Source organism: Scophthalmus maximus, chromosome 1, assembly GCF_022379125.1.
Source record: "Scophthalmus maximus strain ysfricsl-2021 chromosome 1, ASM2237912v1, whole genome shotgun sequence".
In the NCBI taxonomy this organism is placed as follows: domain Eukaryota; kingdom Metazoa; phylum Chordata; class Actinopteri; order Pleuronectiformes; family Scophthalmidae; genus Scophthalmus; species Scophthalmus maximus.
The window spans coordinates 27,025,146-27,042,425 of record NC_061515.1 but is presented as its reverse complement, the minus strand read 5'-3'; the positions used below and the strand labels follow the sequence as shown (position 1 = coordinate 27,042,425).

Genomic DNA, 17,280 nt, shown 5'->3' with positions numbered 1-17,280 from the left:
CCTGAATTTACCGTTTGATGGGAAAAGTTCTTAACTTAAACCCCCTTCCATCACTGAAAGATGATTCTCTTTTTAAATGTTCCTTTGAAATTCCTGGTTTCAGTGGAAGACACACACTTGGGTTATGTTCCAATTCACTAGCCTTCATATAGCAGTAAAATTACATCCTGCTAGCCATTAATAACATGCTACACATTGTTTTTGTGTTATTCTTTCCTTTACCACCTGTGTGTATGGTTATGGAGGTTTAATGAACTACTGTTCATACGCGAGTCTGTGGTCTACAGTGGTTTCCTCTGGTTATACCTTTGTATTTAGTGCCATCTAGTGATCATCGTGTGACATTGCATGCTCGTAAGGTTCCCACTTTGATGAAACCTTTCATAAAATCCATTGTAAAGAATAGATAAAAATGTTTTAAATGAAATCATCAGTCCTAGATAAAATAGTTCTGAAGTTTGATTCATGATATACATGTCATTTAAAATGAAAATGAGTGACACGGTGTGGAAATTTAAATGGAACATCACCACTGTAAAGTTATTCAACTTTGTGTCATGTTTTTCATTAGATTTAACAGTTGAATTGTACCTTAGTTATTTCATTTTATTATTATTATTATTATTATTATTGACTTTGTATCATTTTATTTATTGGTATTCTCTTTCATTTAACTAAAATTTTATAGTGTTGATCCTTATTATTTATTCAACTATATTTAACTTTATTGACCCTTTACCATAGCATAATTACTTTGTGTACTGCTTTGTAATTTTTATTCATCGTTGTTTTTATTTTTCATTTTTAAAATATATATTTTAATAACTTAACCACACTTCTTCTATCAATAATGGATTGTTTTGGTATAAGTCCGAGTCTTTTAACATCCTATAATCACCTGTAAAGCACTGAATTGCATTTAATTTGTTTGAAATGTGTTGTCTAAATAAAGTTTTATTGTTTTTGTATATCCGGTTGATTAGGCAGCTCCGCTGTCGTCCTGTGGGGGGCGCTGCTGCTGCTCACTCACTCAGGCCGTGCAGTCAAACACTGTTGTGTAAATGTCGATTGCCGAGTCATGGATTAGCCACAAGGACAAACACCTTCACTCATCACTCAGCAGACTGGAGCACAGACGCGTGGCTGATGCGGGACGTCAACTCTCGGCAGTCAAGCCACGTTTTATAAACTCTCGTTTGTGTTTGATTTGTTTTTGTAGCCGGCTATCGAGCAGCTAATAGCTATCGAGCAGCTAATAGTTTTTAGCACACTTGCTAGCTCCTCAGGAGGAACCGCTGTTGTTGACAAGTGGAGCGTCTGCACCGCTGAGGTACGTGTGGAGCTGACAGCAACAGCCTGGTAAACTGATGTCGCGTTTCAACTAACAACTGCGTGTTTGCTAAGTGTCTAGAGCCTCTGAAATATACTGTTAACACACTGTTACATATTCACTTTGGCCTCTCAAGTGTGTACACTTCATCTGTCATTCGTGTGAAGTGTCCACAACATGTAGCAGATGACGCAGGTGCAATGGTGCACCCCGATTCACAAGTCAATACAACAGATCCAAAGTTTGTGCAGAGTCTGCATGAGGGATTATTGTATTTTGATCAGTGGTTGTCTTTGTCCCTAACCCAGCTGCAGCCATGCTGTTCATGCAGAGCTACTGCGAGGCCAACTCCTCCATCTCCCACACCTGGGTGGACGAGGGCATCGCCCCCTGCTTCTACTTCACACTGGTCCCCGCCATCCTGCTCGCCGCCGCCTTCTTCCTCGGCACCATCCACTGCATGTGCTATCAGCGATATGGCACCGCGATGGAGCCCAAGTTCATTCCACGCTCCCACCTCTACGGCGTGCAGCAGGCCATATCCGTCCTCCTCCTGGTCCAGTTCCTGGGTGGGGTAGTGTGGCAGGGGGCGGCCGGAGGAGAGCTCCCGGGCTACGTGGTGCTCTACGGCTGCTTCTCCGCGCTGGGATGGGCCTGGGCCATTGCCCTGCTGAGGACGGAGAGACGCAGGGTTCTGCTGATGGACAGGACGAGGGGGCACAGCACGTTCCTGCTGCTGTTCTGGGCTTTGGCTTTCTCGTCCGAGAACTTGGCCTTCGTCTCCTGGTACAGTCCTCACTGGTGGTGGGGGCTGGAGAACTATCAGCAGCAGGTAAATAGAGCGTCACAATAGAGAACATATTAGACCCCCCCCCCCCCAAGACTCAAGAGTGCTTGTTGCACAATTGTATGACTTAAGACTATTTTTAGGCCGGCTGACTGTACCAGCATGTATCATGTGTTTAACACTTTATCGCCATTCCGCCATCTATTCAGGAGTTTTATTTGATTAACTCTGGTTCTCTCATGTTGATTCATTAAAGGGCTGGTAGTATATGGTCTGTATTAGTCCAATAGGCCAATGGTTATTTGTTGATTAAACATAGGTGTGTTCTATGAGTCACTCTACTCAAGGCTGTGCGGCCTTTTTAATGTTTCAGCCTTTACAATTTATCCGCCCCGGCAACAAAGGCGTGACGAGCTGGCACGTAAAAAAAATGTAAAACCAGCTTAAATGAGATCTTTTGCTCCTTCTGTTTAGTCATGATGACTCCGAGACTAGAGCCTTTTTTTTTGCAGAGTCATTGCCCACTGCCGACTTTCAGATCCCCAGTCCAACACCGTTAACCAATGAAATCACAAGACAAAGTCTGGCCCCTCCCACGCTCAGAGTCAGTTGCAGGAGGAAGTTTGTGTTTATATAATGAATCATGACTTGACAATTGTTCCTTCTCGACTCATTTTTGTCTTATTTGATCCATCCTTCTCAAAAATGTTGAGACTCCTCAGACTATAATAAAATACAAATAATAGACAATAGATAATTTATAAAAGCTCATTAAATGAAAACACAATTATGTAAATCACTCAAAAGCTTGGTCCTTAGGTGACTAGTAACACATCAAATGCATGTTTTGTCATCCCCCCCCCCCCCGTGCACAACTATGTAATGTAAATTCCCCACTGTTACATGCTGTTTAGTTCAGATGTGGCAAAAATGATATATGTTTTTAAAATAAACTGTCTATGAACCCTCTCAGGTGCAGTTTGCGCTGTGGTTGATTCGCTACATTGGCACCGGGCTGCTATTCGCCATTGGACTCAAGGCTCCGGGGTTGCCACAGAGACCATACATGCTGCTGATAAACGAAGACGAGCGGGATGTAGAGAACAGTGGACAGGTAGTGACGCATATGAAGCACTTGCAAGTTCCCCCTATCTGTTACCTGTATTGTAAAAGCTTTTGTGTGTGTCTGGCTTAACTCACAACATTAAAAAGCAGTCACTGCTGTTACACACTATCTGATGCCTAATACATGTATCTTATCTCAGAATCTGTCGGGCAGAACAGAACCGAACGCGTCCACCTGGCAGGGTTTCAGAGAGAAGGTCCGGCTGCTTGTTCCCTACATGTGGCCCAAAGGCAACATCTTTCTCCAGCTGCTGGTCATCTTCTGTTTAGGGCTGCTGGGAGTCGAGAGGGCTATTAACGTCTTTGTGCCTATTTACTACAAGAATATTGGTGAGTGAAGGTTTATTTTTACATTGCCCTGTAGACTCAGAGCATACTCTGAAGTTAAATAGCATGTTTTGCGACTTTGTTTTCACTAGCCTGAGCAAAGCCAGCAGCGGTTCTATTATTTATGCAATGTGAAGAAACTGAGATGACCTCCTCCTGATATAGTACCATGGTGTTGGAGAACACCTTCGGAATTTTACATATGACGTTTATGATCTTGTTTATCTGCCTTATGTTCGAGCCAAATATACGACCGTGTGCCCTTTTTTTTTTTTTTCTAATTTGCCTTCATGTCCTTGGCCTTTTCTCAGTGAATGATTTGACTGGTGGCAGCAGCTGGCACACCGTGGCCACCACAGTGGGCATTTATGTCCTGCTCAAGTTCCTGCAGGGTGGAGGGGCAGGTACGACTTCTACAGCATGCTCTGGATGGATTTTGTTGTGAGTTTAGCTCTGCAAAGTCACTGAAAGGTGTGCAAATGTCCTGATGACTGATGCCCCTGATGTCACTTTAGTAGGAGCGGTAAGGTTCGTCAGTCAATGTCACCCTTGTCCTTGCCTCCTCGCAGGTGCCTCCGGGTTCGTCAGCAACATGCGATCCTTCCTGTGGATCCGAGTGCAGCAGTTTACCGACCGCGTGGTTCAGGTGCGTCTGTTCGCCCACTTGCACTCCCTCTCGCTGCGCTGGCATCTGGGCCGCAAGACCGGAGAAGTGCTGAGAAGCATCGACCGCGGCACTTCCTCCATCAACAGTTTGCTCAGGTAAGATGGTACAGGATAACATTTTTATCGGTATTCATGTTTTCCTGAAATAGTTTCCTCCTCTTGAAATAAAGAGGGGAAATTTACTCACGTCCCCTTTTTTCTCCACAGCTACATAGTGTTCAGCATCTTCCCTACCATCGCTGATATTGTCATCTCTATCATCTACTTCGTCACATATTTCAATGCTTGGTTTGGCCTTATTGTCTTCATCTGCATGGCCCTGTACCTCAGTAAGTAGCACACGTTGAGCTGTAGGTGTCCAAAGTTCCACTGAATGTATTTAATAAAAACACTTAACAGTTAACATTCAAACGTTCATGTGTATCCACCAGCTTTGACCATCATCATCACTGAATGGAGGACAAAGTTCAGACGGGACATGAATCTGCAGGACAACAACGCCAAGTCCAAGGCGGTGGACTCCTTGTTGAACTTTGAGACCGTAAATCAAACATTTTTCTGGATTTTGGTTCATTGAGAAGTTTCCAAATTATCCAGAGACATGTGAAGATGTCAAACTTTCAATTTTATTTTCTGACTTTGTCTTGTTTTACAGGTCAAATACTACAATGCAGAGAACTACGAGGTTGGCCGCTTTGAGGATACCATCTTAAAATATCAGGTCAGTCAGAGGTATTGATTTATGATGAGATATAATCAATTCATGTGAAAGTGTCATTAGCCCAACCTCCAGGTCCAAACCTGGAAATCCACAATCCAGGAATAATCTTCAAAATATGAATATTACACAGTTGTTCTTTAGCCTGGTGTCCCAGTATTGTTGCCTGTCAGCGCTAGACAGAAATAACTTGTTATCTGTAAACATTATTCAAATCTTTATCCAGGCATGTACCTTATGTTTCTCGTCTACTTCCGTCGTAGGTGTCGGAGTGGAAGACCCAGGCGTCTTTGGCCTTCCTCAACCAGACACAGAACGTCATCATCGGATCGGGCCTGCTGGCCGGTTCCCTGCTCTGTGCTTACTTTGTCACTGAAGGAAAATTTCAGGTAATTAAACACATTGACTTGGACCTATATGATAGTGAAAGTGAGGTTTTTGTGATGTCATTCAAATATTAAATATAAAATTCTGTTATCCAATAAGGTTGGAGACTATGTTCTCTTTGGTACTTACATCATCCAGCTGTACACCCCCCTTAACTGGTTTGGAACCTACTACAGGTAAGGAGTCTGTGATGACACGGTAAATATTTCATTAATTTGATTGGTCAAATTCATGGCCTGAATTGTGGGATATTGCTTCTTTGCTTCTCGTAAACCCTCTCTTTTATTTATTTTTCTTTGCTGCAGAATGATCCAGAAGTCTTTCATCGACATGGAAAACATGTTTGAACTTTTTGAAGAAGAAGAGGAGGTACATTTGAAACGGACACAGTCTGTGTTGTCACTTTCAGCCACTGTAATACGATCGACTTTTTAATTTTCTTTCTGCCTTTGCTCCGCTATGCAGGTGAAAGATGCAGAGAACGCTGGGGATCTGCTCTACGAACAGGGAAAAGTGGAGTTTGAGAATGTTTACTTCAGCTACACAGATGGGTTGGTTCACAGTTTGTTTTGATGGTAAAACTTCAGAAGTTGTACAGTACTTACATTTAAACTGATTTTCCAGCAAGGAGATCCTCAAGGACGTTTCCTTCACTGTGCCGCCGGGACAGACAGTCGCCCTGGTGAGCCTGAGGGAGCAAATTTCAGCAGTCTGCTTCTTCTTCTTCTTCTTTTAAACTTGTATCACCAGTATCCTCCTGTTAATCTCCCCAGGTTGGACAGTCGGGCTCTGGGAAGAGCACCATCATTCGACTGCTCTTCCGTTTCTATGACGTTCAGGGAGGCTGCATTCGCATCGATGGCCAGGATATATCCAAAGTGAGCGTTTGGTGAAAGTGCAACGGTATACTTGAGCATACAGTTAAAATATCTCGACAAAATACAGAGGGTGAAAACAGTAACACAAACATTAAATTAAGGATGAAATAATACAATGCCACCAGAGCTCAACAGGAAGTTCTCATGCAACGCAGAGCGCTTTTGATCACTTCATCGTGCAAATGAAGTCGTGAAACTGCTCTCCCACATAGGTTGTGTTGCTCTTGAGATTACTAAAAAGTAATCAAAGAAACATACTGTCGCTGAATGTGCGTGTTCACACCGACACACTGTGGACTAGTAATTACTTTGTGCTCATATTCTTTTTCCTCAGGTGAAGCAGAATTCCCTGCGGGCTCATATCGGCGTGGTTCCCCAGGACACTGTGCTTTTCAACAACAACATCCGAGATAACATCCGCTACGGTCGCATCTCGGCTAGTGATCGGGAGGTGGAGGAGGCGGCTGTGGCCGCTGATGTCCACGATAAAATCATGTCCTTCCCTGAAGGTTACCTATTACTTAGAGCAACTGTAAAAGGTGTCCTCCTGTATTGCGCAACTGCTTTTTTTCTTTACCATCTACCTGTGTTTTTTTTCTGGCAGGGTATGATACACAGGTGGGCGAAAGAGGTCTGAAGCTGAGTGGAGGGGAGAAGCAGAGGGTGGCCATTGCCAGAACTATGCTCAAAGCACCACAGATCATTCTGCTGGATGAGGTGAGACCACATCTGAGGTCTTATCGCTCAATATTGGAGAGATATTTGCCAAATGATGTCCCTATTTGCATATTGCTATTCAGGAATCAGTTGCTGCTGCTTGTACTTCAGAAACCTATTGCATAACTTGTTTCGCTACTATTCAACACTGAATGGCCAAAGCTCAATGCTATTATTATTTACAGTTTAAATAAATATTGTCTCTGCAGGCAACATCGGCTCTCGACACACAAACGGAACGCAACATCCAGGCGTCGCTGGCTAAAGTCTGTTCCAATCGTACAACAGTTGTTGTAGCTCACAGGTAAAAGATCTGTGGGATATATTAATTTTTTCCTATGTGGAAAAAGGGTCAGTCGTCTTATCTGATGATTTTTCTTTAATATACATATATAAAAGGTTGTCGACCATCATTGGAGCAGACCAGATTCTTGTTATAAGCGATGGTCGGATAGCTGAGCGAGGAGGGTAATTATCACTGACCTTTTGTTCTGAATTACATACTGACAACTATACGGCAGAGAGGCTGAACACTAAGTAACTCACCTTCTCTCCATCCAAGACACGACGAGTTGCTGCTCAAGGGAGGCATGTACGCGGACATGTGGATGAAGCAGCAGCAGGCCCAGGACTCGGATTCCTCGTCAGACACGGAAACCAAAGATCGCAAATCTGAGAAAATGCAGCCGCCGTCAACATCAACATCCTCAGGCCACCACGGCCACTGAATGTATTTGTTTTATTTTGTTCGTTTTTTTAAGTTAGAACTCTAAATTTTAATTTGCCTTTTGATGACAATATTATTTATCTGTAGAATTATTTAAATTGAATGTGTGCACTTGCAGGGCAGGGACAAAAAGGGAGGTGCCTTAACAAAACTGAGTAAATGTAAACACAACAGGAGTTTAAATGAAACAAAAGACATTTGGTTTTATAGCTCGTGTTTATACTCAACATTTGGGAACAGCAGCAAAAATATCAAATTACTACAACATCATTGGAAAAAAACAGATGAAACAAAAGCTCCCATACCAACCTTGTTAATATTTTTGTTTGCACTGTCTGGTTATTTAAAAAATGTTGAACTAGAAATAAGGGGAAAAACACTTCATTTTGTACAGCTGATGGGCTAATGGTTGCTTATTCCTAAAGTATTATATATAAATAAGAATTGGTCGGTATACAGGCCGTCAGGGATTGCATTCAGCTTTGTTTTATTTTTTTGTGTTTGGTTGTCAGTTAATGAGCTCTTCTGTTATATTAAGTGATATTTTTTAAAGTGTAAGCCTCTGTGATCACTACGATTAAGTATGATGTTGATGATCTTGATGGTTTGTGTCATTTAATTGTCATGGATTAATGGTTTTAAGGTAAAATGTTGCAATGTTAAAAAAAAATTTTAAATGAAAATTTTCAAGGCTGATTTAGATGTACAATCCATGTCTGCCTGTTGTTGGCAGTTAAAGACTTTTCATGGCAGGCATTTTGACTTTTTGTGAGGATGTAATGAAACCAAGTTATCAGTTAGATCTATGCTCATACTGCATTAACTGACGTGATATATGCCATCATACTCAATGCGGTAATAACACCCACCATTATAATCATTGAATGTAATATGAGTATATACAATCATTCTTTATTTCTAAAGAATAGAAAATTTGACATTTTATATCTACCTCGCAAAGGGTATCGTTCACGATTATTATTATAATTATTACTTTTTGTAAGTTTTTCTTGTGAACATTAAAAAGTTTTTCCCAGCTATTCCAGTCCGATTTTGATTAATCCTACCATCCACATGAGGCCGTTATTAAAATGTATGACAATTAAATTAAAATACAAGTCGTGGCTGCCAAATATGTCACCTCCTGACAACAAAAGACACAAAGAGTGGGAATTTGTCAAATATATGTATATATTATATATATACTCTATTAATTAAAGTGGATATTTCATTTAGTTTATTGGTAATTTGATTCCAATACGTGTTTACAACTGTTGTGTAACTGTTCAACGGTGTGACCCGTCCCAGTGCCCGTATGTGTGTCTAGAACATGGATGTCATATGACAACTGGAAACCGGACCGCCGCCAAGCAATTCTCCCCAGTGGCCACCCATGGTAATGCAGCATAAGAAATCCCCTGCGCCCCATAAGCATTTTTTCTCATAGACCACTATTGTCAAAGAGTCGCCTGTGAACAAAACTGTGAACAGCACATTCGATTTAAATTTTTTGCAAAACTTTTTTCCACAGCTCAGAAGACGTCGCCTCTCTCTGAGTGACGTCACCGCCGCCGCCCAGCTCGTGTGATACAGCCGCGGTGTGGAAACAGGCGCAACAACTCGAGGCTACAGTCGTCCGGGCGTGTTGCTAGCTGAGCTCTCCCATCCAGGCAGGGGTCAGGCCGAGCAGTCGCCCCCCTCCCGCCCACCAAATATTCGGCCAACTCATGTTGAATTTAGCAGATATGGATTTCGACGCTTTATTCAACGAGAAGACATTCCAATTTTCCGACTTCCAGGAGTTCACGGTATGTTGCTATGAGCTACGGAAGCTACGGCTAGGCGCGCTCTCTAGCCTTCTGTCCGCTAATGGCGGGTCCCTTGTCCCAGAGTGTGTGTCTACCAAAAGTTGTCTTTGTTGTGCAGCTTAATACTTCTTAACAATGTGTCGTGTTGAAGTTTTGCTGGACGTTAAGAACGTTGAGTGGCCCGTAGCCAGCTCCTGTAGCCAACACTTTGAGCTAGTGTTAGCTACCTATATTACGCACACTGTGTTGACAGCTATGCTAACCTGACGTTAGCACAAGTTAACATTCGTACACAGTGTGCTCTGGAGCCTCTCATGTTAACAACTTCTTGTTCCCGTGAACCTCACGTTGTTCTCCATAAACAAAACAAAATATGTCACCGTTTCTTTAGTTTCTTCCTGGACACCAGAAGTTGACTGAACGGGTGAAGAAGCGACTGTACTATGGCCTGGACAAAGACGTTTCCTTGGATGCCCTCTCGTGCCCTGTGACAGGTGAGTTAAATATTAGCTCAAATGCTATGACAGGAGGTTAAGCATCGAGAGCAAAGCTCACCACAGACAAGTGTTCACAAGAAATACAAGATTTCTGTAAGTTATGGAAAGGTTGTGCAAGTGTGCAATTTACTTGCCACCTGCACAGAATTAATTTACACATTTATAACCTATTAGATGCAGCAATATGAGTCGACATTGATTCGTTCTGCTCACCACTATTCCAGATATTGCCGTCGAAATCTTCCAGAAGTCTGCCCCGAGCCCGATCAGAAAGCTCCAGAAGAAGTATGCAGCTCACGTCGTCAGGTTTGTGCCGCGTGTGTTTGTTCACGTTTCCACGGACTGTCCAGTTTTACTTACTCTTAACTAAATGCCGCACTTCCGTTTCTGTATGAAAAACAAGCGTGTGTTTTGCTCCAGGGAGGCGTGCATCTCTCCCTGTGCCATGATGCTGGCGCTAGTTTACATCGAAAGGCTCCGACACAGAAACCCTGAATACCTACAGAAGATCTCCTCCTCTGACCTCTTCCTGATCTCCATGGTATGTGTTTCAGGTTCAGGAGCATTCTGAATATGTCAAGTGTTATTTATAGCGTTTTCACTGCCCCGTTTTCACTGCTCCTTGTGGTTACCGCCTAAACTGCTGATACCTGCAAATAATAAAGCGGGTATGGTAGTGACATATAGTGACATCGCACTGACAAGCGCTCTGATCTCTCACCAACTTAGATGGTAGCCAGCAAGTACCTGTATGACGAAGGAGAGGACGAAGAGGTTTTCAACGATGAGTGGGGAGCCGCTGGGAAGCTGGATGTCCAAACTGTCAATAACCTGGAGATGAACTTCTTGAATGCCATTGTAAGCATGTGTGTGTGAGTGTGTGTGTGTGTGTGTGTGTGTGTGTGTGTGTGTCCATCATCCGTATAAGTTCTTTGTGCCAACCTATGTGTCATATCTTCTAGGAGTGGAGCCTTTTCACTGAGCCAGTTGACTTCTTTGACATACTGAGTCATCTGGAAACCAGGTAGGTTTTCATTTTCACCATTAGAATACCAGTTTGAAACAAGTGTGGTAAATCTCTTCTGTAGTGGCCATAATGTTTTTGACTCTTGCTTCCGTATCCTCAGCATTGCGGAGCAACAGGGGATGAAACGCGGCTGGTTCACCTACACTGACCTCTGTGTGCTGCTGGAGCAGTCAGCATGGAGTCAAGCCCTCACAGCCATCTACCAGCACTTTACTAAGGTGAGCAGGGATTTGTGTTGAAGGGAGCTGCAGGGATATTCATGTACATCGTGGGAGGAGGGGACTGGTGATGGAACCCTGCAGGTCTATTTGTGAATGTCATTTGTCAAACGGTGCAGGAGTGGTTGTGAATAGTTTTGATCACAAAATTCCTTTCATTTCCAGGTCTCCTGTATGCTCGGTGTGGTCTATCTGACCAGTGTGGCCGGCCTCATCGTCACCAGCGCTGTGTTGCACGAGCTCAGTCTCCTCAGGGTCATTCAATCCCCGAACGCCTCCTCAACTGAGAGCATCCCAGCCTTCCTTCCGACCTCTAACGTAGACCCAGAAGCTCCTGCTGCTACCCAGCGCCTTCCCTGTCGTGTTTTGGCCAACGACAGCCTGAACCGGCAGACCGTCGCTCCTGAAGTCGGCCAGCACCACAGACAAAGTCCCCCGTCGGCTTCCTCACAGACATCCGTGTTGTGTCTCTGGGGCTCCCTCCTTGCCTCGATGGGTCACATACATCCTGAAGCATTGCCCGGTGCGGAAACCCCACAAACCTGGTCTGCTGCTTCCCTCTTCTGCCCTGGCTGTCTTGCAACCCTCCCACCTCTGCACTGCGGGCCTAAAAACACCTCAGCACTCCTCACTCGCGGTTCCCCTGATCACCATCAGCGCCATGCACCGTGGCTGGCGTCTGGCCTCCTTGGGGCCGCAGAACCAAATCTAAACACTCGCCTGGGGGGGTTTCCTGCTCTGCAGGTGAGATCCTGCCACCCAGAGTCTCTGTTGCCCATCAAGAAAGTCCAAGCTCTACTAATACCCGGATAGAGAGTGGAAAACAACACTGCTGCCAACCTGTAGTAACGGATTTGAAAACAAACCCGCGCAACTGCTTTTAAGTCTATGTTTGTTTACTTTTCCAGATCTAGAGTACAGGAGTGGAGGCCAGAGTAATCTGGCATATTACAACAACACAGCACAGTATGGAAAAAAATTCACTCATGTTTCACGGCTCGCCATAAGTAAAATGCCGCAGTTTTCAGTTAATGCCTCGCAAATAGCTTTTTGCTGCAGAGAAGGAATTTGAGGATGGTTTTGTGTTTGTTGGCATCAACCAAACCTCTTTTGTTACCCACGTTTTGTTATTGTTCGAGAGTTCAGGAAATGTGAGCGGGTGACGGTGTGGAGTGTATTTTCGAGTTGATGAACGCGTGCAGACGTTACACACAGCACATCTGAAAGTTGAGTTTTCGCAGTGAATTTTTGAAAATGTTTTTGCATCTTGAGCAAAAGGGACTAATACCATGTTTTTTCTGTCATATGCACATACAGACATTGTTCATATGCACTGATTTTGCGGGACAGAAGTCTTTGCCAACACTCGTGAAGCAAATTTAACTCCCTTAAAATTGCATCTTCATACCTCAGAGTCGTTGGCCACATGGTGATCAATAACACTTTTTCCTCTTATTTGAAAAAAAATCCATATTATTTTCTTTTCATAGTCATACCACCAGAATTTATGTGGCATAACCATAATGCTACGTTTCTGTAACAGGGTAATGTTTAGCCAAATTAAAGAGATTAAGTCGAGAAGTTTCCCACACTCCGAGGGGAAGAAGGTCTGGTTAAAATGTGTTAAACACAATTTTCTATTTTGTTTCCGGTTGGCTTTTTTCAGAGTAAAACATTTAAATACAAGGCGGCAAAATGTCAAAGAACAACATTCTTTGTCGGCGTCGTCTGGAATTTGCATACTGGCTCCAACAGGACGCACCACTCCATGGTCACCACATTCATCTTTTAAACACCAGAGGAAGAAAATGTAAATATTGTTTTTATGTAAACAGACGCACATGGTCCCCGGGACGTTTGACTTTGTAACTCAACCTTTAACAAATTGCTGTGAGCATTTGAATTTGATACATCTAAAAAGAATGGAGTCCTTTAATTTTGTAAATGCTGTAAAAAATGCAAATATTGTTAAAAAAAACAACAATTAATAAATAATTCATTACTTTATGACATTTATGGATCATTGTCTGTGTCAATGACATAATGTGAAGTCCAGGATAACCCTCATCTGCTACTGGACTCGGAGATCTCTCCTGTGTCTTGCCTTGACATTTACTCTACATAGACCTCAAGCTTCTGCTCATATATTTCTGACATCTGCCTTGAGTGTGCTTCACCTTTCCACAGCCAGTAAATAGTGGAGAAAACTTATCTTGTCATTTGAGAAGACTGTAAGTACGACAGCACAGATGGAGGTGGTCATGAGTGGGGTTTTTTACAGAGAAGGGAGGCCAGTGTCTTGTCTTTTGGCAGAATAAACAAGTGTCCCTCCCTCCCCGGGCCAGTGTCTGCCTCACGACCCCGCCTCCTGTGCCCCCGGTCACACATACCACCACAGAGCTCCTAATATAGACCCGAGTGCTTCGTCGAAAAGGGTAGAGAACTGAGCAGACTCAGCAACCAGAAACCTTTTTCATGGACGCACAGCGGAATTATAGAGGCCCCTTCACAGGTAGTGTTGCTTTGGAACAAATTTAACTTTGGGTGGGGGCTGCTATTATTGCTAGCAAGGAAATTAGTTTTTTTCCTTGTGGATTTCAAACTGTTCTGGCAATGTCATGTGGAGAGTGTTTTCTTGCTCTGTTCGCAGATGTCAGTCTCAGAAAAGAAGAAGGCAATGCAGAGGAAAGGTACGATTACAACATTCGGTGCACGTGTCTTTGTAGGATCTTGCCTTGCCTCCATGCTCTTCACTCTCGTCTGTTGCCATGTATTTGGCAACAGACGTGTTGTGGCGTTTGTTTGTGTGTGTGTATCCATCTGCTCTCCATTCAGACAGTTCGACCAGCTCTTAACACTGTGCGATTCCCTCGTAGAGGCCGATGCCACAGTCTACATGAACTTCATGAAGAGTCACCGCTGCTATGACGCCATTCCAACCAGCTGTAAACTGGTCATATTCGACACCAAGCTACAAGTAAGGCCGACTGACGAGAAAACATAAATCCAGTGTGTCCGTATGCCAGGAAAACCTCAACGCGACAGTGTGAATTTATCTACTTACAAAGGTGACGACGGCCTTTTTCGCTCTGGTGGCAAACGGCTTGAGAGCTGCGCCTCTGTGGGACAGCAAGTTGCAAAGATTTGTGGGTAAGACAAAAGATTAACGGCAAAGTGTTGGTCACTGTGAATTATAATGACGGGAACTTGAATGCCTTTCTGTCACAGGTATGCTGACTATTACAGATTTCATCAACATCCTGCATTGCTATTACAAGTCTCCTTTGGTGAGCATTAACGGGCGACACTTTAAAGCCATATAAGCGCAGTTTATAAGTTATAAGTCTAAAGTTTGTTCTTGAGTAACTTCTTTTCTATTTGACACCACGTCTCCAAGTTATTTGACAAGCAAACTTGGAATATTTTGGACACGAGCTGCCGTAAGGTTGCCAGTACAACTCCGCGTGAATCATTCTCCACGACGGTTGTGTGGGCGTGCAGTATATGATCGGACACGTCCCCATTATCTAGAATTATTGACTCATAACTTTCCCCCTTAAGGTCCAAATGTGTGAGCTGGAGAGCCACAAGATTGAGACATGGAGAGGTGATTCATTTCGAAGTAAATAACCAACACGGATCATTGATGTTATCCCTGTGCACATGTCAGTGAATTTCCATCAGTATTTTTTCCTCTTCTTCTGTTCAGATGTGTACATACAGTGTTCCAATCACTCCCTCATTAGTATTTCTCCAGAGGCCAGGTGAGTGCACATAACACACACAGATGTAATATTTGATACGGACTTCCCTCTGCCATCAGTCCAGTCAACTGACTGACCTGCCAGGTGGTAAATCCCTGCTTCTGCTTTTCCTCTTAGCCTCTTCGATGCCATCTATTTCTTACTTAAATACAAGATCCACAGGCTGCCCGTCATCGATCCGGAGTCGGGAAATGTCCTGCACATTCTCACCCACAAAAGAATCCTCAAGTTCCTCCACATATTTGTGAGCAAGCTTTAATTAATTTTTTCCCTCTCCATTTACAGTGATGATTATGTAAATGGCGCGTTGGCGGCAAGCCTTCTCCTATTGGGGTGTTTGGATTGTTTTCAGGGGAAGAAAGTTCCCAAGCCTGCGTTCATCCGAAGGCAGATCCGGGAGCTTGGGATCGGAACGTTCAGGAACATTGCCACTGTTCAGCAAACGGCGTCGCTCTATGAAGCCCTCTCCATATTTGTGGACAGGCGGGTGTCTGCACTGCCGGTGGTGGACGAACGCGGTACGTTCTTTGAGCATTTGGTTTTTAAAGATTTAACATTACATGGCTGCATTTATTTGTAGCGATGGCTGTTACAACATCCAACAATATGCTTTCTCAGGGAAAGTGGTGGCACTATACTCAAGATTTGATGTGATTGTAAGTACTACAGAGAAATCTGATGTCCTGTGATTGTGTTTAACCAAGGCTCAGTCTGAAGTGCGCTGTGTAGCAATTGTTTGCTGACACCTGCTCTGAAACCGCGGTTTCTGTGCTTGCTGCCGGGCAGAATCTCGCCGCCCAGAAGAGTTACAACAATCTGGACATGACCATGCGGGAGGTCGTTCGCAGGCGCTCATGTTTCGTCGAGGGAGTAATCAAGTGCTATCCCGAGGAATCCTTGGAAACTATCATAGACCGCATTGTTAAAGCGGAGGTCTGTGTTTTCTTCAGAAGGATTTTGGTCTCGTGGATTTTCTTATAAAGTCATACAGTCATTTTCCCTCCTCATCCCAGGTCCATCGGCTGGTCCTGGTGGACAGGGCTGATGTGGTGAGGGGCATCATCTCTCTGTCTGACCTGCTGCAGGCCATGGTCTTAACCCCTGCAGGTATTGACGCCCTTTTGCCCTAGCACCAGGGGACAGGGGGTCCCCCCTTCCTCCTTTACCACCTGTGTAGGCTTGAGTCCTGGTCATGCACGTGGGCAGGTAGGCTCTGGAGCCTCTTTCTCACATTAGATGTGCTTGTGCTCTCGGTCACACAACCCCGTGACAGGATGCTTTGCGAACAGGGACCACCTTTGTTTTCTGATGATTCTCTTGACAGTCGCTGGGTAGAATGATAGTGGCTTTTTTCTCTCTGTCATTCAGATTCACCATATGATTGAAAGTGAGAGATCACAAGAGGAAGAAAGATTTCCCCGCCTGCGCCGTTGTTTACGTTGAGATGACTTCTGTGGCCTGGGTTAAAGTCGAGCAACAAAGATGGACACGAATCTGACCTTGATATTGTGACGAATCCCAGCACCGTATGGGCTGCGTTTGATCAAATTGATCAATATTTGTTTACTCAATAAGGTACATTTCTGTATTAAACGTTCATAGCAAAAGGTGGTGTGTGTATGTATGCGTGCGTGAAGCGTGCGTGCGCGTGTGTGTGTGTTTTCTATGCGTCATGTCCTGGAGAAATACAATATGTGAGCTATGGCTTAAACTGCTTAAATTGTTCTTGCACTGTATATAAAGGGTTTACCAAATAAACGTGATATAAAGGAATATTCAAAGAATACAAAATAAACTTACATAGACAATAGTCCTATAAAATCATACCCAATTATAGCTCATCGTGCAAAAATGAAGATGAGCATGACGGGAGGAACTTTTTAAAAAGACCGAAGTTTGTCACCTTTGTGCAACCTTCGTGCAAACGTGTGTGTAACCGCACGGTGGTACGCTGGGCCACGAACCCCATCCTCTCTGTACAGTAAACAAGGAAACACGTGACTGTAGATTTTTTTCCCCTCATCTGTGACGGGCCTTGTGATCCATCCGCCCATCTGTGCGCCAAGCTGCCAGAAATAATCAAAAACAAGATTATCCGGAAATGGATTATGTCTTTGAAATAAATTTGCGTTTTATGAAAAGTTTTTATGAAATTGCTGGCAAAAAAATCTTGAATCTTTAAGTAACAATGCGTTTTAATCATTCTCTGTTTAATTTCTCATTGATATATCCTAATCAGAATGCAATAAATCGATATGTTATGCCTTTCACGTTCACACACTCTTAATTGCCACATGTGCGATA

The 17,280-nt window shown here is 43.7% G+C and overlaps 3 protein-coding genes and 1 long non-coding RNA gene across 9 annotated transcripts in view; 3 read left to right on the top strand and 1 right to left on the bottom strand.

Annotated features, from left to right (window-relative positions):
• The window catches only part of LOC118301237, a 1,055,945-nt gene that overhangs the window by 901,055 nt on the left and 137,610 nt on the right, over window positions 1-17,280 (bottom strand). The gene's annotated exons all lie outside the window — the stretch shown is intronic.
• On the top strand, window positions 1,024-8,702 carry abcb6a (ATP-binding cassette, sub-family B (MDR/TAP), member 6a). The gene is made up of 20 exons (XM_035626759.2): window positions 1,024-1,330; window positions 1,639-2,162; window positions 3,091-3,231; window positions 3,383-3,572; window positions 3,881-3,973; window positions 4,139-4,331; window positions 4,443-4,564; window positions 4,667-4,776; window positions 4,891-4,956; window positions 5,217-5,342; window positions 5,440-5,516; window positions 5,646-5,709; window positions 5,806-5,891; window positions 5,965-6,022; window positions 6,114-6,218; window positions 6,553-6,727; window positions 6,823-6,935; window positions 7,145-7,239; window positions 7,335-7,403; window positions 7,498-8,702. The coding sequence occupies exons 2-20, from the start codon at window positions 1,647-1,649 to the stop codon at window positions 7,661-7,663; spliced, it is 2,565 nt and encodes an 854-aa protein (XP_035482652.1). The 5' UTR covers window positions 1,024-1,330; window positions 1,639-1,646; the 3' UTR covers window positions 7,664-8,702.
• On the top strand, window positions 9,113-13,224 carry cnppd1 (cyclin Pas1/PHO80 domain containing 1). Its single transcript, XM_035626815.2, has 8 exons — window positions 9,113-9,470; window positions 9,862-9,964; window positions 10,192-10,273; window positions 10,388-10,508; window positions 10,697-10,825; window positions 10,930-10,991; window positions 11,095-11,212; window positions 11,378-13,224. The coding sequence occupies exons 1-8, from the start codon at window positions 9,390-9,392 to the stop codon at window positions 12,023-12,025; spliced, it is 1,344 nt and encodes a 447-aa protein (XP_035482708.1). The 5' UTR covers window positions 9,113-9,389; the 3' UTR covers window positions 12,026-13,224.
• Window positions 13,378-16,687, top strand: prkag3a (protein kinase, AMP-activated, gamma 3a non-catalytic subunit). Of its 2 annotated transcripts, none has more exons than XM_035626854.2 (13): window positions 13,378-13,724; window positions 13,863-13,902; window positions 14,089-14,189; window positions 14,281-14,362; window positions 14,441-14,499; window positions 14,774-14,819; window positions 14,922-14,976; window positions 15,094-15,220; window positions 15,329-15,494; window positions 15,595-15,632; window positions 15,763-15,909; window positions 15,990-16,182; window positions 16,345-16,687. In XM_035626854.2, exons 2-12 carry the CDS (start codon window positions 13,863-13,865, stop codon window positions 16,104-16,106), a joined length of 978 nt encoding a protein of 325 aa, XP_035482747.1. In that variant the 5' UTR covers window positions 13,378-13,724; the 3' UTR covers window positions 16,107-16,182; window positions 16,345-16,687. The 2 variants fall into 2 exon arrangements, with proteins under 2 accessions (XP_035482747.1, XP_035482738.1); XM_035626845.2 differs by having other exon boundaries at window positions 13,380-13,724; window positions 14,774-14,834.

Bases quoted from the DNA above. Each gene is read 5' to 3' on its own strand.
- prkag3a (XM_035626845.2), top strand. From the start codon at position 13,863: ATGTCAGTCTCAGAAAAGAAGAAGGCAATGCAGAGGAAAG. The intron at 14,500-14,773 runs GTGAGCATTAAC...TTCCCCCTTAAG, and splicing joins GCTATTACAAGTCTCCTTTG to GTCCAAATGTGTGAGCTGGA. The intron at 15,221-15,328 runs GTGAGCAAGCTT...GATTGTTTTCAG, and splicing joins TCAAGTTCCTCCACATATTT to GGGAAGAAAGTTCCCAAGCC.
- cnppd1 (XM_035626815.2), top strand. From the start codon at position 9,390: ATGTTGAATTTAGCAGATATGGATTTCGACGCTTTATTCAACGAGAAG. The intron at 9,965-10,191 runs GTGAGTTAAATA...CCACTATTCCAG, and splicing joins CCTCTCGTGCCCTGTGACAG to ATATTGCCGTCGAAATCTTC. The intron at 10,992-11,094 runs GTAGGTTTTCAT...CCGTATCCTCAG, and splicing joins CTGAGTCATCTGGAAACCAG to CATTGCGGAGCAACAGGGGA.
- abcb6a (XM_035626759.2), top strand. From the start codon at position 1,647: ATGCTGTTCATGCAGAGCTACTGCGAGGCCAACTCCTCCATCTCCCAC. The intron at 4,957-5,216 runs GTCAGTCAGAGG...CTTCCGTCGTAG, and splicing joins ATACCATCTTAAAATATCAG to GTGTCGGAGTGGAAGACCCA. The intron at 7,240-7,334 runs GTAAAAGATCTG...CATATATAAAAG, and splicing joins ACAGTTGTTGTAGCTCACAG to GTTGTCGACCATCATTGGAG.